General features: G+C 36.4%; 2 protein-coding genes and 1 long non-coding RNA gene across 7 annotated transcripts in view; all 3 read right to left on the reverse strand.

Annotated features, from left to right (window-relative positions):
• si:ch211-200p22.4 (phosphatidylinositol-binding clathrin assembly protein) overlaps positions 1-5,540 on the reverse strand; it is a 69,306-nt gene extending 63,766 nt beyond the window's left edge. For 2 of the 5 annotated variants that reach the window (XM_048183860.1, XM_048183857.1), the window contains exon 1: positions 4,105-5,538. In XM_048183860.1, coding sequence (XP_048039817.1) covers positions 4,105-4,234 — 130 coding nt within the window. In that variant the 5' untranslated portion in view covers positions 4,235-5,538. Of the gene's footprint in view, positions 1-4,104 lie in introns of all 5 variants that reach the window. The other 3 variants (XM_048183858.1, XM_048183861.1, XM_048183859.1) reach the window with 3 other exon arrangements.
• Positions 5,541-7,615: 2,075 nt separating this feature from the next.
• LOC125264525 lies at positions 7,616-13,955 on the reverse strand. The gene is made up of 3 exons (XR_007184090.1): positions 11,675-13,955; positions 11,446-11,532; positions 7,616-9,171 (listed from the first exon to the last, which is right to left on the reverse strand). It is a non-coding gene; the product is annotated as an uncharacterized LOC125264525 (long non-coding RNA).
• Positions 13,956-15,026: 1,071 nt separating this feature from the next.
• On the reverse strand, positions 15,027-19,762 carry zgc:162171 (uncharacterized protein LOC565931 homolog). Its single transcript, XM_048183886.1, has 3 exons — positions 18,983-19,762; positions 15,864-16,144; positions 15,027-15,731 (listed from the first exon to the last, which is right to left on the reverse strand). The coding sequence occupies exons 1-3, from the start codon at positions 19,173-19,175 to the stop codon at positions 15,552-15,554; spliced, it is 654 nt and encodes a 217-aa protein (XP_048039843.1). The 5' UTR covers positions 19,176-19,762; the 3' UTR covers positions 15,027-15,551.
• Positions 19,763-22,239: the final 2,477 nt, after the last annotated feature.

Below are 22,239 nucleotides of genomic sequence, written 5' to 3' on the forward strand. Positions count from 1 at the left end.
AAAAAAAAAAGATGCAGCGATAATCGTTTTATCATTGCATTGCAATATGGCAACATGTGAGAAGAGCTGGTACGCAAGAAAAAGTGAGGGTATGCTACAGATTAAAATATAGAAGTACTGCCTACCGGCCCAATTTAAAGTAAAGTATATATATAAAAAATCTAAAACTTCTCGACTAGTTGGAAATTGTACCTTATTTTGGTCAAAGTCCACCCACCACAGGAAGGGGCTATCTGGCATTAGCTAAAATTAATACATTTTTTTTATTTAGCATTTAACTCTTAAAAAATTTCCCAGTGGACTGATAAAATCCAATGCAACCTGACACTCCAAAATTGCATTAAAACAAGTCAATCAGAGTGGATCTGTTGATTGTGTGCAAAATATATCAAGAGGACCTGTAAATGGTCGATGTAAAATTAGAAATCTGAAGCGGAGACTTGTAGCAGTGTAATTTTTGTACCAATCTGGAAACAATTCTCCAGTTAGCTACTTGGTTAGAATGTAAGACTGAGCACAGATCCCAGTTCAGTACAATAAGCTGAAGTTCTACCAAAAGCTAGAGACCCACTCACTGCTTCCGAAGAGGTCAGAGATCAAAATCTGTTTGTTGACTCAGTAAAAATTTCACTGATGTTTGCACAGAACAGGAAAGTGAATGCAAACTGGACAAAACTAAATAATAAAAAGACAGAATCTTCAAAAGAGAGAGAGAAAAAAAAGTCAGATTAACTTCTTTGTCAGCTATATAAATTTCCAATCTCACAGACTGCTTAAGTCAGAATGAAAAAACAATGAATAAACATAACCAATAGGGATGCAATAAAATAAAAATAAAAATAATAAAAATAATAAATAAAATTTTGGCCGATACACATAAGCCAATAATTCTTTTAAAGTTATGGCTAATAATAACCAATAAACGGTTGATGCATTAAAATTGTACTATTTTATAAATAAATAAAAATTAAATTAAAAAAAATTAAAACCAATCATGCAACAAGTGATATTCTTTGATATTTGCATAAAGATTTAATTTAACAGTGTTATTCAGTTGTGTTTTTAAACGATTAGTTCACTTTGAAATTAAAATTTCCTGATAATTTACTTATAAAAACTTCAGCAATTATCGTGACAGGGAAATTTGATACCGTCACATGCCTAGTGCACTCCCCTACTTTGCACGTTTGCTTTGTAAACACCGGATCAGTACTTTGCCTACATCACGCGCCATGACCTTTCCAACGTGATTACATAATGCGTGGCGCATTGCAGAGCAGTGCAAGACAAGCATTTGTGGTTAAAGTATATATTATATATTTATTAGGGGTGTGATGAGACAGGTAGCTCACGAGACGAGACACGAGATTGAGTTCACGAGACGAGATTTTTACACACTATTTTTAAGAAATCCTCAAACATGATTAGAAAAATATTCTGCAGGTGTATTTAAAATGTTTTAACTAATCATCTTGTAATTAATGTCATTTCAGTTCTACTTTCTGAGTATGAATTATCATATGCAGTAAAAGACAACAATACTCAAGCACTGTAAAACGTTTTGCCGCAAACTCAACTGACTGACTTCTCTACTGTATGATTTCAGTCTCTTCAGACCTTACTGTACATGATTTATGAGCTTCTACAACTTTTGACCTCCAAACTGAACTCCTTTCCACAAACTGATTATAGAAATAAAAACAGTATAAATAAAAATGGTAAAAACTTTACAATAAGGTCTAATTTATTAACATTAATGTATTAACCAACATCAACAATGAGCAATATCTTTGCTACAGTATTTATTAATCTTTGTTAATGTTAGTTAAATATAAAAATAGTCATTCATGGTTAGTTCATGATAGTGCATTAAATGTTAACATATACAACTTTTGATTTTAACAATGTATTAGTAAATGTTGAAATGAACTAACTAAAATAGTGTAGAAGTATCGTTCTTCCTTAGTTCATGTAAAGTTAACTAACGTTAACTAATGAAACCTTATTGTAAAGTGTTACCATAAAAATAAATAAGTTTTCTTTTAGTCTTAAGTGTAATCAATAAGTGCAACCATAATCAAAGCACTCTCTCAATATTCAAAGTGCAAATAGAGACCACTTTTTTTTTTTTAAGCATGATACAGAGCTGAGAGATGCTTACAACTACACAGCCCAGCCTAAAATAGCTTTCATATTGGAGGATATTTGCATGCATCAGGGAGCCGCTTTCAAACGCGGGGTATTGACATCGCGTTTGAATACGCGCTCGCGTTTACTTTCACTTTCGTGATCACGCGTAGGCCTGCTCTGTGGATAGGGAGCGGCAGCGACCGTTATCCAACTGAATTAAATGGTTTTTTATGTCTATAAAAAGCAAAACGACAGCGGAGGCATAATGTAAACGTAGCGGTGGCATATTATATCCTAATTTCACCCTCACACTATCACGAGACTGCTTTTCACCTCAACGAGAAATCTCGTCAGAATTTAATCTTTTTTTTTTTGGAAAATGACTGATCGTTTTGCTAGATAAGACCCTTATTCCTCGGCTGGGATCGTGTAGCTGAAACTGCAATTTGGACCTTCAACTCGCTGAACCCCAGTGAAGTCCACTATATGGAGAAAAATCCTGGAATGTTTTCCTCAAAAACCTTAATTTCTTTTCAACTGAAGAAAGAAAGACATAAACATCTTGGATGACATGAGGGTGAGTAAATTATCAGGAAATTAATTCTGAAGTGAACTAATTGTTTAAAGAGTTAGATGATGGCAAAAGTAATCCAAATGTAAAAAGTGGGGAAGTGAACTGTCACAAATTTCCAAAATCAACCAATATCCATAAATTTAAAAGAAAATCACCAATAACCAATTTGCCAATATACCAGTGCACAATAATAAATTATGACGTACATGGTTTTTATGATACAACACAAAAACAACATATGACAGGCTTCACAAATTCCCCAATTCTAAGAACCGGTTTAAACAAGTCATGTGGAAATGTTTCTGGATATAATACTTCTCTGCTTTGAGCAAAAAGAGGAAGTAAGCAACACACAACCTTCAGTAATTCTGCGTTGAGTCACAGTTACGACAAATACAGTGTTGTGTTATGCAGTGTTTGCAGATTAAAACAGAAGCGATGAAGCTGGCAGATCGGCACAGTCTACCATACTGGGCCACATAACAGGTGGCTGACACAGGAAACAAATCCAGACTAAACATGAAGCTGTGTTCTGCAAACACTGATGAATCAAAGACAAAAACACAAAAACAAACCAATCAGGCTTTATCGTTTTCATGGCTGCAAGAAGGTCTGTGGTTTAACAGCACGAAAGGTGCCGAAGCAGCCAGCCTCACCTCATTCCATCAGGGAATCTCTGATAAAGGTCTAAAAAGAAATTCCTCGATGAAGAGCATTTTGCACCTAGACGCATTTAGCTGCGTTTAAAACGTCAGAAACAAGTCGTACAAATACTTTAGCTCACTGACTATGCGAAAATGAAACGGACATGCTGCATTCTGCATTAACTCTCCTTTTATCAAAAGAATCAATGACTCAATGCTTCACTGCACACACGCCTGTATTGACCTTCATCGCTCCCACACCGTCTCGATGATGACTGTTAAAAGAGGGATCACACAAGACGTGAAGACATTACACACACCACATGACTTCAAACACAATGCATCAGAATCCCTGACAGCTACATTCACTGATTCAAGCAGAAGCGGCTGCTCATTATGAAGCACATATTAATAGACTGAAGCTGATTGTAAGATGACAAGCCGCTTCAACATTGCTGCAATAACACATACATCTTTACAGAAAAATAAAATGGGCCACAAAGTCAGTGAATGACCGTATACTGCCACGTTACACACGTTGAACTGACGGCGTCCAAAGACAGATCAGCATTCCCATCACGAGCATGTTCTAATTCATCACTAGCGTCCAGACAGCTGAGGATGTGCAAGTCTAGTGGAACTGCATGCCAGGCATGCAGTAAGACTTTGAGCTTTTAAAAGAGCACCCAAGAACACCTGCAGAGACTGTGCAAATACAATTACAAGGATTTTTTTTTTTTTTTTTGGCATACTCACAATCGAGGTGTTTCTTTTTGGGTCCACTGACTTCATGCGTTGTGGCCTTGCAGACGGCTTTGCTGATGGCTGATCCAGTCATGCTGTGCTGAGCTGCAGCAATGCGATCCGTGATGGACTGACCTGACATTTTTATTCAGCTCTGATATATGAAAAACGAGCACTAAACTTGACCTGATCTCACTGCAGACGTGTGTATTTCCACTAAGATAGAGTATAGGACAATTTTACAAAAATACACTGACTCGATACAAACTGTTGAGTTTGATATGTTTGAACCAGCCACCAAGTCAACTGGCACTAGTTTATACACTTGCAGTAAAAAAGGAAGGAAAAGTTGACCTAACTAGTAAAAATGTCACAACTAGATATGCCGTAACTAATTTGGAGGGGCGATCTGAACTTTTGTTAGCTAATATTACTCATACAGCATTGGCAGCAAGAGCAGATACTGGTATTATTGAAGTCTGAAGATACAAAACAACTGTTGGAAAATGTCATAGCTATCAGTCAGGCCAGCTCAGAGGATTCAGGCAGAAAATATCACCTGTCAGCCAGCTTGAGCCTCACCAATAAAGACCTTTTAACTGGATTGTGGGAAACACCAGCAGACTATACTGAGATCAGATAAGCAAAACTGTTCTGCGGGTTTTCTTGCCTTTATAAACCTGCTATTACACTGGCACCAAGACTTAACCAGTCAAGAACTCTGCTTGCGAGAAATATGCATAGACACACAAACCAAACCCTATGAGAGACGTAGCAAAGAGGCGGTAAGAAATATGGATTAACGCAACAATGTAACTATACAGGTAACAAAACAAAAGTATTATGTAACCAAACTATTTAGGCGATCAACAATCTAAACTATCTAACGTACCCAGCCAGCTGAGTAGATAAATCACATCTGAGCTTGAACTACTGCTCCAGCTTTCTTATATTAGACAACTACTAACAAAAACAATCCTGCGCGAGCCTAAGCTATTCCTAAATAGCACATAATCTTCAAAAAGAATTGAAAATATCGTTAAAAAGAAGTCCAGCGTGCATCCCGACGAAGAGAGCTGAAAGTGTCCGGCTCAAGTTGGACTCCAGCCCGGTGAGCCAGCGCGTCTAACCGGATGCCTGGTTCTCTGCCCTTCCGTCCCGCTTAAAGTCCCCCTTTAGTCCGCGTATACGACACGGTTCCGTCCGTGGTGAGACCTAGAGACGTCGAGTTGTTCGGGACTAAAGGAGGGGTGGTGTAGCGATAACCCCCCTGTCTGTCGCTGTCTCTGTGGCTGCGGTTCGAACTGTCAGCTCTGTTATTCCGGTTTTGGTGAAGAATGCGCTGGCGGAGCCGTTCAGGACAAAATGGCTTCGCTGTGATCAGGTGAACGAAGAGCGAGAGTTTGATTGGACGAGAGCAAGCGGCGTTCACTCGATCGTGGGAAACAGCGTTGCCACTCTCAACTTATTAAACTCTTGTTGTGATTCTTTTTTGACAGTTGTTCCTTAAACGAAATTACACTGGAGATTGCTTTTGAAAAACATTTGAATAAATATAACAAATAAGACATTAAATTATATATATATATATATATATATATAAAAAAAAATTTTTTTAAACTGAATTTTTTTATTTAATTTGGCATTTCCAGTTGACATCTCAATCTCCCTGATTTACTGCAGTTCAATCATTAGCCGCTAGGGACTCATGAATCCAGTTTGAAATCAATAGTTCATGAATGACATGGCTTTTCATAGAATAAAAACTATTTTAAGTTTTCATAGGATATATTTTATATACATTTAATGTTATGTAATTTAAGTAGAATGTTTTGTGCAAGGATCTTGTTTGCATTCAAAGTATTTGGAAATCAACCAATCAGAGAAGTCGCTGAGCTACTCGTGGTGTGAAGGCTGTGTTGGCAATGTTGCCTACCTCTGTCGAAATATTCTTACATTTTGTGGGTAAGAATCTATTTGCAAATAATCATATTTCGAAACAGGTATTATTATTATTTCTGTGTGTGTTTTTGTGACATATCAGGACACAAATGTGTATAATGACATGGGTATGACATAGGTGTTACAAAATGAAGTGACTTATGAGGACATTACCCCATGTCCCCACTTTTAAAAAGGCTTATAAATAATACAGAGTGAGTTTTTGTGAGAAAGTAAAAATGTGCACAGTTTCCTGTGATGGGTAGGGGTAGTGTAGGGGGATAGAAAATACAGTTTGTACAGTATAAAAACCATTACGCCTAAGGAATGTCCCCACAATTCACAAAAACAAACGTGTGTGTGTGTGTTTTGACTATACTTGTGAGGACCAACTGTCCTCACTTATATTGTGAAATACTTTCACAACACACTAGTGAGGACATTGACTGGTCTTCACTAGTTTTATATCAGGTTTTTATTTCAATCTAATGATGTGCACATGCTTCTGTGATGGGTAGTTTTAGGAGTAGGGCTAGTAAAATATCATTGACCTGATATAAAATCAATTGAAGTCTATGCAATGTCTTCACTAAGATAGCAATACAAAATTGTTTGTGTGGCAAGGAACTATTAACATTGCATTCAAAGATCAGAAGTTTAAGCTCATCAATATGTTTAAAATCATAGATGGAAACTCCTCACCTTTCAGTGACAACTCACCTTTTTGAGATCAAAATAGGTCACTTAAGGGATTTGCATAGATCCAATGAGAAAGTGTTTTTATGGGGGTGGGGGGGGGGGGGGTTTACAAGGGTACTTGGTTGTTTCAATAAGTACTGTACATTATTTCCTTTACTCTGACTTTAAAAACTAATGTCTTTAAAGGGGAATATTTTATGTATTTGAGGTCCGAGATGTGGGGACGGTGAAGAGAGATGGCAAACAGTTTGCAGTTTAGCTCAGTATTGCCGTCTAATCAGCCAATATTGTCTTAAATATCCTGCATTACAGTTTTGGATATATACGGTATTAAAAATAAATAAAAATTCCCTTAAAGTAACTACAGATGAGCATATATATTTATATATATATATTTTTTTTTAAAAACATATCATGCGAAGCCCCACTCAATGTTCTCACCTGTTTGCATCCCTGAAAATGCCTTATAGAAAATCTTGTGACCTTATCATTTAACCTGTTTTTATGCGCGTATGTCTGTCATTCTGAAAACTACATCCAGCTGTGTCAGAAGCACATTAAAGCTTCACGTCTTTTTGCCCTTGTCTATTCACGTGTAAATAACTGACATGAAATTCTTGTGCTTTTCACCATAATATGACACCCATCAACATGAAATGAATATCAGTGTTTTCTTTGTTTGCCTACTTGAAGAGCAGTGAGATCATACAGGCTATTTTGGATTAAAATACCACAAATAATATATTATCTGTTAATTAAACACTAACTAGGCAATTAAATCATTAAAAGACATTATAAATAAAATACACTCAACACTCAAATGCCATCATGTGCCCAAGTAACAAGATACTAGATAAATAAACAATTGACAAATTTTGCTTGAACTTTTAATTTTATTGTATTAGATTTATAAATACTATAGTGAACAAATGAATAGTGGTCAAAAACAATGACCTGTGACCTCTAAAGCATTAAAACCCAGTGTCAGAGTCAAACATGGGGTAAGCAAAGGAAATGTTTCTGAGGGGAAGTACAGCAATCAACATACCTTTCTGTATGAGGAAGTGGTTTAAAGAGCAAAACCACAATGGTGTCAACCTGTGACTTCATTTGGGAGGAGCATGAAAACATGTATTGTTTTGAGAGAAACGTTTTATTTATAAATAGCTAGTTCATTTGAACTAGTCAAATATGGCCATATATAGTCTACTTTAAAAAACTGATGACACTGTATAAGTAAACCTGGTTTTTAATAGCTGTTTTGTACATCACTGCAAAATTACGATTAATACAAAATACTATAAAATTACTAAAAATCTATTCACGCTGTGGTATTCATGTGCATTTGCAATGAACATAATGTGTTTACACTAGAACACACACAGAACATTGTGATCTACACAGTGATCTACAAAAGTATTTCTACAAGATGTAATCCAGCAATTTTTTGAAGAGGCCTAGGTAAGCATTCTGAACAGATGATGTGACAGCCCCATCTAGAGGTAAGCAGATGCAATTATTTCCATGGCAACTAGATCCCGCAGTAGCCCTTGGCAACTGATCACTTCCCCAGGGAACATCCTACTTAATGAAACAAGAGATGTTGACATGTAAATAACATATTATGGTTGAAATTCTGCCAATAATAGAAAGTTGCACCGCGTCACTGCATGGACCGCTTTATCCTTAATAAAAAACTAAATTCTGGATCACTTTAAAGAGTACTTAAAATACATAAATGTGGACAAAACAATTTTTTCACATAAATGGTTCCATATTTGTTTGACCTTGTTTTTAAAAAGCTCTTTACATTCATTGAAAGTATACAGGTGTTACTGCAGACTGTGTCATACCATTGCAAACAGGGCTTGTGAAAAGGACTTCTCTTGATTGACAGAGCATCCAACGCCTGGTAAAATGGTTTACCCCTCCCTCTCATTCAGTCAGCCCTTGCATCATCCATATAATCACATGTCTGACTAGGCTAAATGAATGCTTTTATTGCCAACATATAGGCTGTAAATTTAGTAATCATTTAGCAGATGCGTTTATGTAAAGTGACTAACAAATGAGGAACGTCACAAGAAATGTATTATACAAATTCAAAATCTTACAATAACATTCTGATGTCCTTCAAATGAATGAAAAAAAGTATGATTTGTTGTTGCCACAAGCTAACCAACACAATCATGAAGACAGACACACTTTTAAACAAAAGCTGCTTTCACACCACTCCTGACATGCTCTCATCTTCAGGTCCAACAACTACAGGCTGGCAGCAGCCGGTACAAATGTACCGGAGCACACAGAGGTAAACACTGCCGGACAGTCCCACGGTTAGAACCAGCAGGATCAGACTCAGGTATGACGGCCCAGACTGGTATGCATATTCGGCGAGCACATCACTGTCCATAACTGCAGGTAGTTCAGAGTTCTGCGCTGGTGAATTGAAAAGATATGAGCTGTTAGTTTTATTTAGCAATTCATTTATTTAAAAAAATCACATCATCATGGTCTGTTAGCAAAATTTTAACTACTGATGTAAAATCTCAGTTTGTATATTGTATTCTATACTGCACATTGTAATATTTTGCTTAATGAACACACTGTAAAACCCAATAAGTTCAGAATACTCAAAACATTTGAGGAAACTTATTACTCCAAAACATTTAAAGGTGCTACAGAAGATGTTTTGTTTTATACATTTTTGCAATATTACTTGAAACTGTCTTTACTAACTGATAAAAGACTATTTATTAGGTGCACTGAAAGGAATAACATTAATATACATCATCTGTGCACGAGGTAGGGCCTTAAAAACACCAGCCCTCTGGCTTGTCAAGCACTGCCATGACGTTCCTTGTGAGAGACGTGCGCGGCTGCGCGCTCCAGTAACTTTCCACACTCTACAGGCGCCGCATGCAATGTTTTTGTCAGGAGACAGGAGTAACAACTGCAGATTATGAGTTACCTGCGGTGAGTCCGACATAATGAATCCACTAACACGACACAGCGAATGCCGGTGGTAAACACTCATGTTCCAATACTCGTGCATGAGTTTTGGGAGGCGTTCCCTCGAAATGAGCTGTGAAGGAGGGGGGTTGTTCTTACGCATGCGCTCATTTCAAAAACTCACTAACAGTCTTTGGTTTCTCAGTCGACGAAAAGATCCTCTTTAGCACCTTTAAGTAAACTAACTCATTTTTTAAAAGTTGGTAGAACTTAAAATTTTTGTGACAAGTGGGGTGGGGCTGAGAGCCATGGAAGCGGATCAAGGCCAGTGTGGTGCACAGGTGTCTCTCACTAACAATCCCGTCACCAGCATCCCTTTCCCAACTCCTCATAATGTTAATTACATACAGTTAATTTACATAAACATCACATTCAGATCTTGGTTAAATGTTACATAGCAAATAACACATGCTATTATAACTATCAGAGAGACATTATCAGAGAGTCATTACATACTTGCATATATGTAATCAAACAACATGTGGTCTTAAATGTTTTGCAGCTTATCCTCAACCTAACCACAGGCTCTACTCTTCACCATGGTAACCCTACAAAACTAACATAACAGAACCACCCTGAATCCCAACATAACACAACATTAAACATTAACTTTTATCTCCATATGTTAATCTTGTGCAAAAACACACAAAATAACACTTAATTTCAACAGTTATTTATATGGTCTGACGCAAAGCATGCTGGGAATTAAAAATCTGCTGCAGCTCAACTCAATCATATTAAGTTCAGCTTACTACAATGAAATTTTGAGTTCATGCAACTTTTTTCTATTAAGTACAATGAACTTTCATTATTATTTGAGTGAAACAAACTCATTTAATTTAATTAATTTCACTGTTCGGTTTACAGTGCATAGTGTATAATTTCAAAAATTGCACCGACAAAAATGTCCAGCAGCCCAGTCATGTCATTAAAGTATCTAATTATTAATATATTTTAAAAGGCCAATATCATTTGTACATTGTATTGCATGTATTCATTTTATTAATTTAGGGCTTGTATATGTAATAATGAAGAAGTTAATTTTATGTTTTAATTTTGATGTTTGTTGTTTCAGGTTGTTTTGTGCCTTTTTCTTTCATTTCTGCATGTCCCCTGAAATCCATTGAAACTATATTCTACTATATAACAGAACAGACACTCAGTTAGACAAACAGCATATACAGCTAATAATAAAAAAAACTGTTACAAGATGCTACTAATTATTCATTATTCATAAATAAATGATGAACAAGACAGCTAGCTGTCTGATGGGATAAAAAAAAGCGGTCCCACTTTATATTAGGTGGCCTTAACTACCATGTACTTAAATCAAAAAATAAGTACAATGTACTTATTGGGTTCATATTGAATTGCAAAACACTTTTGCTGCTATTGAGGTGGGATACGGGTAAGATTAGGGAAAGCTTTGGTAGTATGGGTAGGTTTAAGGGTGGGATAAGGTGTAAGGGATGGATCAACAGTGTAATTATAAATGTAATTACAGATGTAATTACATGCAGGTGTTTTTTAAAATATAAGTACAATGTAAAAACATGTATGTACACAATAAGTGCATTGTATCAAATGATTTATTTAAATACATAGTGGACACTTAATATAAAGTGGGACCAAAAAAGCAATAATAAAAACACAACGGATAAACTATATAAACTGTATGTTTAAGTAAAGACAGTATCCTACCTGAATTCAATGGGAAAATAAAAAGAAGCAGCAATTCTGTCCCCATCCACAGCATTATGTCGAGTTATCTGCTCTGCTGATATCATCCTTGGAGGCAGCAAAACAATATTTTCAATTTGATTTATGTTTGAAAATTACAATTTACTTTTGATGAATCACTTCTGACTGGCTTCTTTTTGAGAGGAGGGCATAATACCATCATGATACCATCACTCCCCAGCGTGCTTACCAAAATATCTGCTCAAACTTGATTAGAGGAAAACATATTCCACCGCCAAAGGGAATTTGGTCCCTATAGTCGTTACCCTTTCGACATCCCCCACGATGAGCAAAAAACCTGTAACAGTTTTCTGACCACTTTTACGGAATTCCCTTTGATCAGTCCGTAACGACGACGCGCCGTGACACTATCGCATCCTTCGGCTGGAGTGTCGGAGCGCCCCTATTCACGTTTTCCTCACTACAGCATACCTGTAAAGCGAGCAATAGCCTACACATCCTCCGGGAATGCTCCCAGACCTATAATTATTGCCCAAGGCTGGAAATACAACACTTTTCACAGCACTGTAGGTGCGAGTTGCTATATCATTAGCGCGTGCAGTTCACTCCTCATATTGTTCCAAACGATATCACGAGCAATTACCTCTCAAAAACATAGAGCATCATCAGATGCACAATTAACAACGCTTTAAAAAAATCACGCCTCACTTGTTCTTAAGCATTGGATTTGTTATGTAATGATTTCAATTTTTCGCTGTTTTCTGTGGGGTATTCTTATGTGACATTTATACTGGATTATTCCACGAAAGGGTTTTATTTTCCATTTTATAGAAAATTCCAAATGTGTTTTTTAAAAGATTTTAAACATTGCATCACACGGTGTCCGTGAGTGTTTATAAATTATATAATTCATATCATGCAATCCAGATATCCAGTTTCCATTCATTAGTTTTTACTACAAAATCATAAAATCATAAGTCTCCTGCTGATGAACAGAATGATCATGTGCGACATGAGAGGAAGTTCCGCTTTTGTAAAGACTTAATTGGCATACAATTATTCATCATCATGTCTACTGAATAAAAAGCAGGCTTAGTAAAGGTCAATGTTAGACACGCTCCATGTGGCAGACTCTTGTGGCAAAGAGGCAGTCCAACAAGCAGAAAGATTATTTTTTTTTTACTGTTTTGTGAGATGATAAATACCTTTTAGCTACAAGATGCAATTACACAGATAGAGTTACACAGTCCAAAACAATAATGTGGAAAAAGTGAAGCCTATTTAGTAAGATAGCTGTGGGGATCCATAATAATGGCAAGTCAGACATAGCAGACAGGGTAAACAGACAGTGAAAAATTACTGCTGTGAGCAGACAGTAAGCATATGGGTCATGACATAAAAACATTCAAACATCCAGTGACACATTAAAACACTAGGCACGTGCCTCCTTGGTGTCAGCCGAGACACTTGAGTGCAATTACTTGTCTGAAGCAATTGCTTTCCATTTTTTTTTGCATATGTATGTATGCATACACATATCACTGTTTGAATTCCAGTACTGCTATTCACGGTAATGGAATTTATTATATGCTTATAATAACTGACTGCTTATTTTTGCATTTTATATCACTTTCATTTCATTCACATAATTTCTTACATCATCCTTGATTCCATAAGCCAAGGCAAGACACAAACCAATATAAAAGATATCTTAAACACAATAAATAACAATTGGTTGCACTTTATTTTACAGCACGTGTACTTACCTAAGAAAATACTGGGTGATATAAGGTAACTACAGGTTTTAAGGTTAGGTTTAGGGGTAGGTTCAGGGTTGCTATTACTGTAATAAGTACATGATATGTACATGGGCAACAGGACTGTAAAATAAAGTGCTACCTAACAATTGTATCAGCTATTACATCTGAAATATTGTCATATGTGCAGGCATGCACTACAGACAGTACTTGGTCAAGCTGTCGCTGTTGTTGTTGGTTCAGACGGGCTTTCCATCTGTGGTCTGCATCTGATCTAAAATTCCAAAAATATCTCAGGTTGATAAGCAGCAATGGACTAGTTACTTAAAGTCGTCATGTCGCGATACTCTTCTTCCCTATTGTGACGTATAACCACGTGAAATGGCGGGACTTGGTTTTGTCAATGGACCCTTTTCACATTTCTGGGGTTCTCAGAAGTGGAAGTCGTTCTAGTCTGGTAAACATCTATAGCGGTGAACGGGAGACAACAGCAAAAATAATTTCTGTATTTCCATTTCCTCCAATAGCAAAAGAAAAAAAAAAGTCTATGATAGAGTTTACACAATTTTCCAAAAAAGGGAAAAAATATAAAGAGATTGATTGTGTTGGTAAGAAGAGATAAATATGTCAAATTTTAATTACATTTTTGTCATTTACTGACAAGTACGGAAAAGGATTAGGGCCAAGCAATAATAAAAAAAATAAAAACCATCTCGAGATTAAACTCGTTAAATTTCAAGAAAAAAGTCGAGATAAAATGTTGAGAATAAACTCATTAAATTATGACTTTATTCTCAACATTTTATCTCGACTTTTTTCTCGAAATTTAACGAGTTTTTTCTCATAATTTAACGAATTTGTTCTCGTAACTTAACGACTTTTTTCTTGTAATTTAATGACTTTATTCTCAACATTTTATCTCGACTTTTTTCTTGAAATGTAACAAGTTTTTTTCTCGTAATTTAACGAGTTTATTCTCAACATTTTATCTCGACTTTTTTCTCGAAATGTAATGAATTTGTTCTCGTAATTTAACGACTTTTTTCTTGTAATTTAATTACTTTATTCTAAACATTTTATCTCGACTTTTTTCTCGAAATTTAACAAGTTTTTTTCTCGTAATTTAACGAGTTTATTCTCAACATTTTATCTCGACTTTTTTATCGAAATTTAACAAATTTGTTCTCGTAATTTAACAACTTTTTTCTTGTAATTTAATGACTTTATTCTCAACATTTTATCTCGACATTTTTCTCGAAATTTAACGAGTTTTTTCTCATAATTTAACAAATTTGTTCTCGTAACTTAACGACTTTTTTCTCATAATTTAATGACTTTATTCTCAACATTTTATCTCGATTTTTTTCTCGAAATTTAACGAGTTTTTTCTCGAAATTTAACAACTTTAATCTAAACATTTTATTTTGACTTTTTTCTCGAAATTTAACGAGTTTTTTCTCGAAATTTAACAACTTTAATCTCAAGATGGTTTTATTTTTTTATTATTGCTTGGCCCTAATCCTCTTCCGTAGACAAGCCAATAAAACAACATATAGTGTTATAAATGTGTATTAAATTTTTTTTAAATAAAAATATGAAAAACTTTACTAGATTTGCAATGTTGATAACTGTGGAAACATGTCATCACAGTCTGTGAAAAGGCTCCATCGGGATTGGATCGTTGGATGGTTGTGGTTTGCTATTGCTGTGATGTCATGTGAGTGACAGGTTGTCCCGCCCTCACGTCAGTAAACACATCATCAGAGAAGAGAAGACGTCACTGCAAGAGGGAGGGCTAGTTATTTTAATTAAAGATTACGAGGGCACATGAATTTAAAAAAAAAGTAAAGATGTGCACGGATAAATCATTTATAATAAATACTGCAATATCCCATTAAAAAAAATTAGAATTGTCCATTTTGATTTCATGGTGACATTAACTGTTTTAAGAGCCTCAAGTATCTGTTGAGTGTACATAAGCTTGTTGTATGCTGCATTTAAAACAGCATGCAGAATTTAAGTCAGAAGCGCCTCTGCTGCAGGAGCCTTATTTAGTTGTGAGTCTATAACATTAAGTATTTATCAGAGAAAACTCTATGTAAACGCTGCATGTTTTATTGATGACATTGTTGTTTTTGGCATGTGTAAATGTTAAGTGCATATAAGTGTTAAAGCTTCATGGTCTTGTCTTTCCCACAAAGGCTTACTTTAGCACAATTTGAAGGCCCCACAAAGAGTGTGGCTGCTCTTTCTCTCTCTCTCTCTCTCTCTCTCTCTCTTTGTAATTTTCTATCCCATTCTGTTCTCTGTTCTTTTCACCATCTTACGCTATAATTTAGTGTATGGTTTTCAGCTGGACTGGAATTTTGGGCAGACAGAACATCTAGAGTCACTGCGCTCTTTTAGGTTATAATCAAAAGCAGGCAGGATCAGTACACTGGGGTCTGATTCCACAGGAACATCCTCCACATCAATGGCCATTATATTTTGCACAAGACACATGATGGCTGCCTCAATGTTTGTGTTGTCCTGTTAAAAAGAGGAAGGAACAATATGAGTAGAAATGTTTTTTTTCAGATGTGCAGCTACTGCAGAGGTTAATATATATATATATATATATATATATATATATATGAAAAAAAAATAGCCTATAATCTGTACCTTCGCAGACGTCTCATACCAACCCACAAATCCATGGTCTCTAGAGAAGTTGTCGAGTTTGGGCAGTTTGGAGCATAAACCATGTCTCTGTTGGTCACACTTGTTGGCCAGCAGGACAGCTGGCAGGGGACGCCCATTGCCAAGGGCCACTTTAGAATCAAGATCTTTTTTCCATTTCAACACAGCTTGGAAAGTGGAGGCACGGGTCATGTCGAAAACCACAAGCGCCCCTACGGCCTCTCTGTAATACACACGTGTCATGTTGCCATACCTCTCTTGTCCTGAGAATAAAGAAGAAATGAGTGTGAGATAGTTTCTATGTAGTCTTTTTTCTTGTTTTAATGGTTTTGAAGTGCTATTTCACAATATTTTTTCTTTTCTTAGACTGGCTAAACTTAATGTACATGGTTTCCTTGACTGCAAACAACATAAACATCTTCCCATATCACAAATGACATGAGCTTGAGCACACGAGAAAAGCAGAATCTTTAATCGCTTTTATAAAATCTGTCAGAATGGATCCATTTGCATTTTCATTTGAGAGCAGTTCACCATTTTTTCGCCAGATTTCTCAGCATAGGGTACAACGGAGCTAAATGCCTCTAAACCACTTGATGGTACAAAAACTTGCCGCAGCACTTTCCTAAATATCCGCTTTCCAAAATGCACGTGCAAATTTGTCTGATTCTGATTTGTCTGAAGTTGATTCTGAGGTAGTTTGATGTAATATTAATGATTTTCAGTTTTGTTCAAGGTAATTCAAGCACCAGTTTTTCAATAACGGGTGAATATGTAAAAGTATTGTATTTGGGGTAAAAGGCACAATAATTAACATGATAATGAATAGCTGACTGGCTTTTCTATTTGTTGACGTGACATGGTTAGATTCAGATGGTAAATATATCAAATTGGGTATCCATCTTAGAGATAATACCCATATTTAATGAAACAATCATATTTAAAAAATATATTATATTATCATTTGATAATAAAATATAATTTATTGTTACTACTGTAAATCTATATTAAATATTATGGGATCTCCTTCAATGATTTCAGAATCTTTACTTTTTAAAGTAATTTTGTTAATATTTTTATATTAACATAGGCCTATTTTAATGTCAGTATATTTATTGAACACAAATATCAAAATAAATAGAAAATAGTACAAACTTTGCTAAAGTGATTCTTTTGAACAAGTATTAACCTAGTCATTATTAAAAACATATTATTTTAGCTAAAGTATATGTATGAATACCGTGTGCCTTTTACCCCATTGCGAGGGGCCTTTTACCCCATGTGTGTCACCACCTCATACATTTATAAGATTTTATACAAAATTAACCACTTTTATGATTTATTTTCACACAAAATCTGTTGCTCCAACAATGTCCAATACAAACATATATTTTCCTTGCAATCATACACTTTGAGAGTAGCACAAGCACATTTTTTCTTAAGGTGTGCCTTTAGCCCTGTTGTACCCTACTTACTGTGCTGGTTTTAATAATCTAAATAAACTTATTTCCACTCTTGTGCAATGGAAAGGTTCCTTGGATGTTAAAGGTTCTTCACAGAATGAAACATGCCAATAAACAACCTTCATTTTTAAGTATTTTTCTACACAATTTTCCATCAGCAAGGCACATTACGCTAGCTAACTCATTATACTCATATTAATATATTAGTCATATAATATTATGTCAATAAATGTCCTTTGTAGCTAGTCTGGGAACTCTTACATTTCTATATAACCACTCTAATCCTGATTTCACAGCACCACATGGAAGACATTGTGAACATGTCTGGATATCAGCACGGTTTCACAATAAGAATCATTCAGCCCGATGGTGTTTACAAGGACCTAGTCTGTATTAATGCATTATCATGCAGAAAATCAAGGCAAACCAAGGCCAGTTAGACTGTCACAACTAATATGCATGGTTTGCAGTTGAAATTTGACCTTATGTGGTCCTCTGTGAAACTTCTCATAAATTACTACATTCAATCAGGGATGAGAATGTAATGCACTCTACCAGTTTCTCCATGTTAAGTCTATGCTCAGGGGCACAGCCATCCCTAATACATGCTTTCACAGTCAATAAACTATGCTGACAGAAGTCTTTATCTAAATCTTTTCAGTTTTTGTGAACATTTTATTGTAAACATGAAAAATAAAACCATAACTCCATTTTTAGAGTTTTGTAAACATATCTCTGAGTCTGTCAGCCATGTTGAATTGTTTCAGCGATGGAAAGGAGTTTTTAGTGTTTTGTACCAGTAGGTGATGCGAGAGCCGTCACATGAGACCAATATAAGCACGAGACCAGACCAGTGAATATAAACACGAGACACAAATTCCTGTCCCTGTGCTTTAGTTTAATCTGAGCATAAACACAGAGGGTGATTCATAACACTGTGAGGTCACTCACAACAGCTGAGAGAGGGGGGAAAAAATCCCAAACAAGGCATGCTTTGGACTGTATGTAATGTGTCCAAGCCAAGTGGTAAAGGCATCACTCCAGTAATATTATTCATCTCTTTCTGTGTATTATTAAGATCAAATATTATGTTGTAATGGTGCAAGTTTCACTGTGGACAGTGAATAAAACATCAGTGCTATGAAATTGGGTGTTAGAAAGAACCCACAATTTTGTTTCCATTTAATTATCACAAAGTTTTGCTCAATTTTCTTCAACAGTAATTTAATTCAAAGTGTACAATGAATTTATCGCTGCATAATGTTTTAGCACCTTGATTTTATATACATAAATATAGTCTACTGGTATCTGACAGATATCACAAAAATGACCTTTTCTTATAATATCAAGCTTAGAATTCATTTATAAACGTGAAATTAATTAAACGTCCTAAAAACTGCATGGATGATGTAAGTAGCCTATACAAGATTTACATGTTTTGTTGAATGTTTTCACGTGAGGTATTGCATGTCATATTGTAGGACACTGCTGTCACTCCCTGAAATCTCTCAATTACCCATATGTTCATTTATTTACATAGGCCTATTGATTTTTTGATAAGGAAGCCTGTGACTTTACTTAGTGAAAATCATTAAGAATGCATGCAAAGGCAGGGAATACATAACATCAGTAACTTACCTGCAATGTCCCACAACTGCAGTCGAATGACAGTCCGGTGATCCCAATTCAGGACTTTCAGAGCAAAATCCACACCTATAGTTGCGCGGTAATGTTGAGAAAAAACCTGATGCACATAACGCTTAATGATGGAAGTCTTGCCCACACCTAAATCTCCAATGACAAGTACTTTGAGTAACCGCTCCTGCTGCATTTCAACAGTCTAAACTAGCCTACATGACATAAATAATCAGAAGAAAGAAAGCTTTTATTTTATTTTCTGTAAAATAAAAGCCGTGTTAGAGGTCTAGGTCTCTACAAAACAGAAGAAGAAGAAAAATCAACTGCGTGTTAAGGCGCCTGACAGCTGTCAATAGGCTATAGTGCAGTTAAATGCGTTTCTTCAGCAGTGAGAAGTTTCACACTTCATTTGCCTGTCGACAACTTTTCTTCGCGCGGTGGATCCACTGTCGAGCCTTTCCAACCAAATATCTATTGTGCTGACCGACCTATTCAAGAAGCTTCACAGTGTGCCTAACTGAACTTTAAGACCTAACTGAACTTTAAGACTAGGAGGAGATTTTGATCCAGCGTTTAGTACCAAGAATCGCATATAAACTACATCTCCCGTCATGCTGATTATCTTGTTTGTTTTCTCGTAAAACCTGAAATAGATGGCGCACATGAAAACGCACTTAGCCTACGCTTCTAAACCTGAAGCAAGATTTAGTGTAGACTTAAGACGGAGCCTACTAGTTTTTGTGATGTTTCAACCCTCCTAAATGTAAATGTATCAAAATGATATTTAATATTAATATTTAAAATAAATTTCACTGTGATGACATACCTTTCTTTTTGACGTTTTTTAGATTAAGTGGTATAAATCAACATAAAAGTGGTACATTTGTGCATTTGTAAGACCATTTTTGCTGTATTTTAAATAAAAAATAAACAGTTAAAAAGTTATTTTTAATTAAAAGCAATTCAAAAATTAGAATTGAAAACCCATATTCATCATCAACATGGTGGTGATTGATGGTGAATTTCCAATGTGTTCCCCAATAAGCTGAAAATTATGTATGAAACAATATACACTGAACAAAATTATAAACGCAACACTTTTGTTTTTGCCCCCATTTTTCATGAGCTGAAGTCAAAGATCTAAGACTATGTCCACAAAAGGCCTATTTCTCTCAAATATTGTTCACAGATCTGTCTAAATCTGTATTAGTGAGCACTTCTGCTTTGCCGAGATAATCCATCCACCTCACAGGTGTGGCATATCAAGATGCTGATTAGACAGCATGATTATTGCACAAGTGTGCCTTAGGCTGGCCACAATAAAAGGCCACTCTAAAATGTGCAGTTTTATCACACAGCACAATGCCACAGATGTCCCAAGTTTTGAGGGAGCGTGCAATTGGCATGCTGACTGCAGGAATGTCCACCAGTTACCACATGTAACCACACCAGCCCAGGACCTCCACATCCAGCATCTTCACCTCCAAGACCATCTGAGACCAGCCACCCGGACAGCTGCTGCAACAATCGGTTTGCATAACCAAAGAATTTCTGCACAAACTGTTTGAAACCATCTCAGGGAAGCTCATCTGCATGCTCATCGTCCTCATCGGGGTCTCGACCTGACTGCAGTTCGTCGTCGTAACCGACTTGAGAGGGCAAATGCTCACATTCGATTGTGTCTGGCACTTTGGAGAGGTGTTCTCTTCATGGCAAGGCAATTTGTGTGGGTGAGCGATTTGCTGATGTCAGCGTTGTGGATCGAGTGGCCCATGGTGGCGGTGGGGTTATGGTATGGGCAGGCGTATGTTATGGACAATGAACACAAGTGCATTTTATTGATGGCATTTTGAATGCACAGAGATACCGTGATGAGATCCTGAGGCCCATTGTTGTGCCATTCATCCACGACCATCACTTCATGTTGCATCATGATAATGCACGGCCCCATCTTGCAAGGATCTGTACACAATTCCTGGAAGCTGAAAACATCCCAGTTCTTGCATGGCCAGCATACTCAACGGACATGTCACCCATTGAGCATGTTTGGGATGCTCTGGATCGGCGTATACGACAGCGTGTTCCAGTTCCTGCCAATATCCAGCAACTTCGCACAGCCATTGAAGAGGAGTGGACCAACATTCCACAGGCACAATCAACAACCTGATCGACTCTATGTGAAGGAGATGTGTTGCACTGCATGAGGCAAATGGTGGTCACACCAGATACTGCTATTGCTATGCTATTGGATTCATTTTTAAAAACACCATTTTCATTTGATGGCGAATTTCCTATGTGTTCCCCAATAAGCTGAAAATTATGTATGGAACAATATAAATAGTATGTCAAAGTTAAAGGGTTAGTTCACCCAAAAATGAAAATTATGTCATTAATGACTCACCCTCATGTCGTTCCAAACCCGTAAGACCTCCGTTCATCTTCGGAACACAGTTTAAAATATTTTAGATTTAGTCCAAGAGCTTTCTGTCCCTCCATTGAAAATGTATGTACGGTATACTGTCCATGTCCAGAAAGGTAATAAAAACATCATCAAAGTAGTTCATGTGACATCAGTGGGTCAGTTAGAATTTGTTGAAGCATCGAAAATTTTGGTCCAAAAATAACAAAAACTATGACTTTATTCAGCATTGTCTTCTCTTCCGGAATCCTTTCCATTGAATTGATTCCATTGAATCCTTTCATCTGTCGGCGTTGGTAATGCACTTTTACGTCATTGTTTTTGGCGATTAGGACATCCGCAACATGCACACTTATGCACCATTTAAAAAAATATAGCAATACCAAACAATGTAGAATAGCTTGAATACAGCGTGCGTCTCCCTCAGACTGTAAACGAAGCTCGGGCGCACTAGATAACACGTCAGCAGCGTCTTATATTAGCAGCGTCACTGCGGAGTCCTGAACTACACTCCGGAGCAGAAGGGGGCAGTAATGCACCAATAAGCTGGATGCCAATCGCCGTAAAACAGGAAAGAAGAAGAAGAAGAAGCAGAGTTGTGAACGCGAATTGACAACAGACCTGGAAGAGAATACAATGCTGAATAAAGTCGTAGTTTTTGTTATTTTTGGACCAAAATGTATTTTCGATGCTTCAACAAATTCTAACTGACCCTCTGATGTCACATGGACTCCTTTGATGATGTTTTTTTTACCTTTCTGGACATAGACAGTATACCGTATATATATTTTGAATGGAGGGACAGAAAGCTCTCGGACTAAAGCGAAAATATCTTAAA

Source organism: Megalobrama amblycephala, linkage group LG3 (assembly GCF_018812025.1).
Source record: "Megalobrama amblycephala isolate DHTTF-2021 linkage group LG3, ASM1881202v1, whole genome shotgun sequence".
In the NCBI taxonomy this organism is placed as follows: Eukaryota; Metazoa; Chordata; class Actinopteri; order Cypriniformes; family Xenocyprididae; genus Megalobrama; species Megalobrama amblycephala.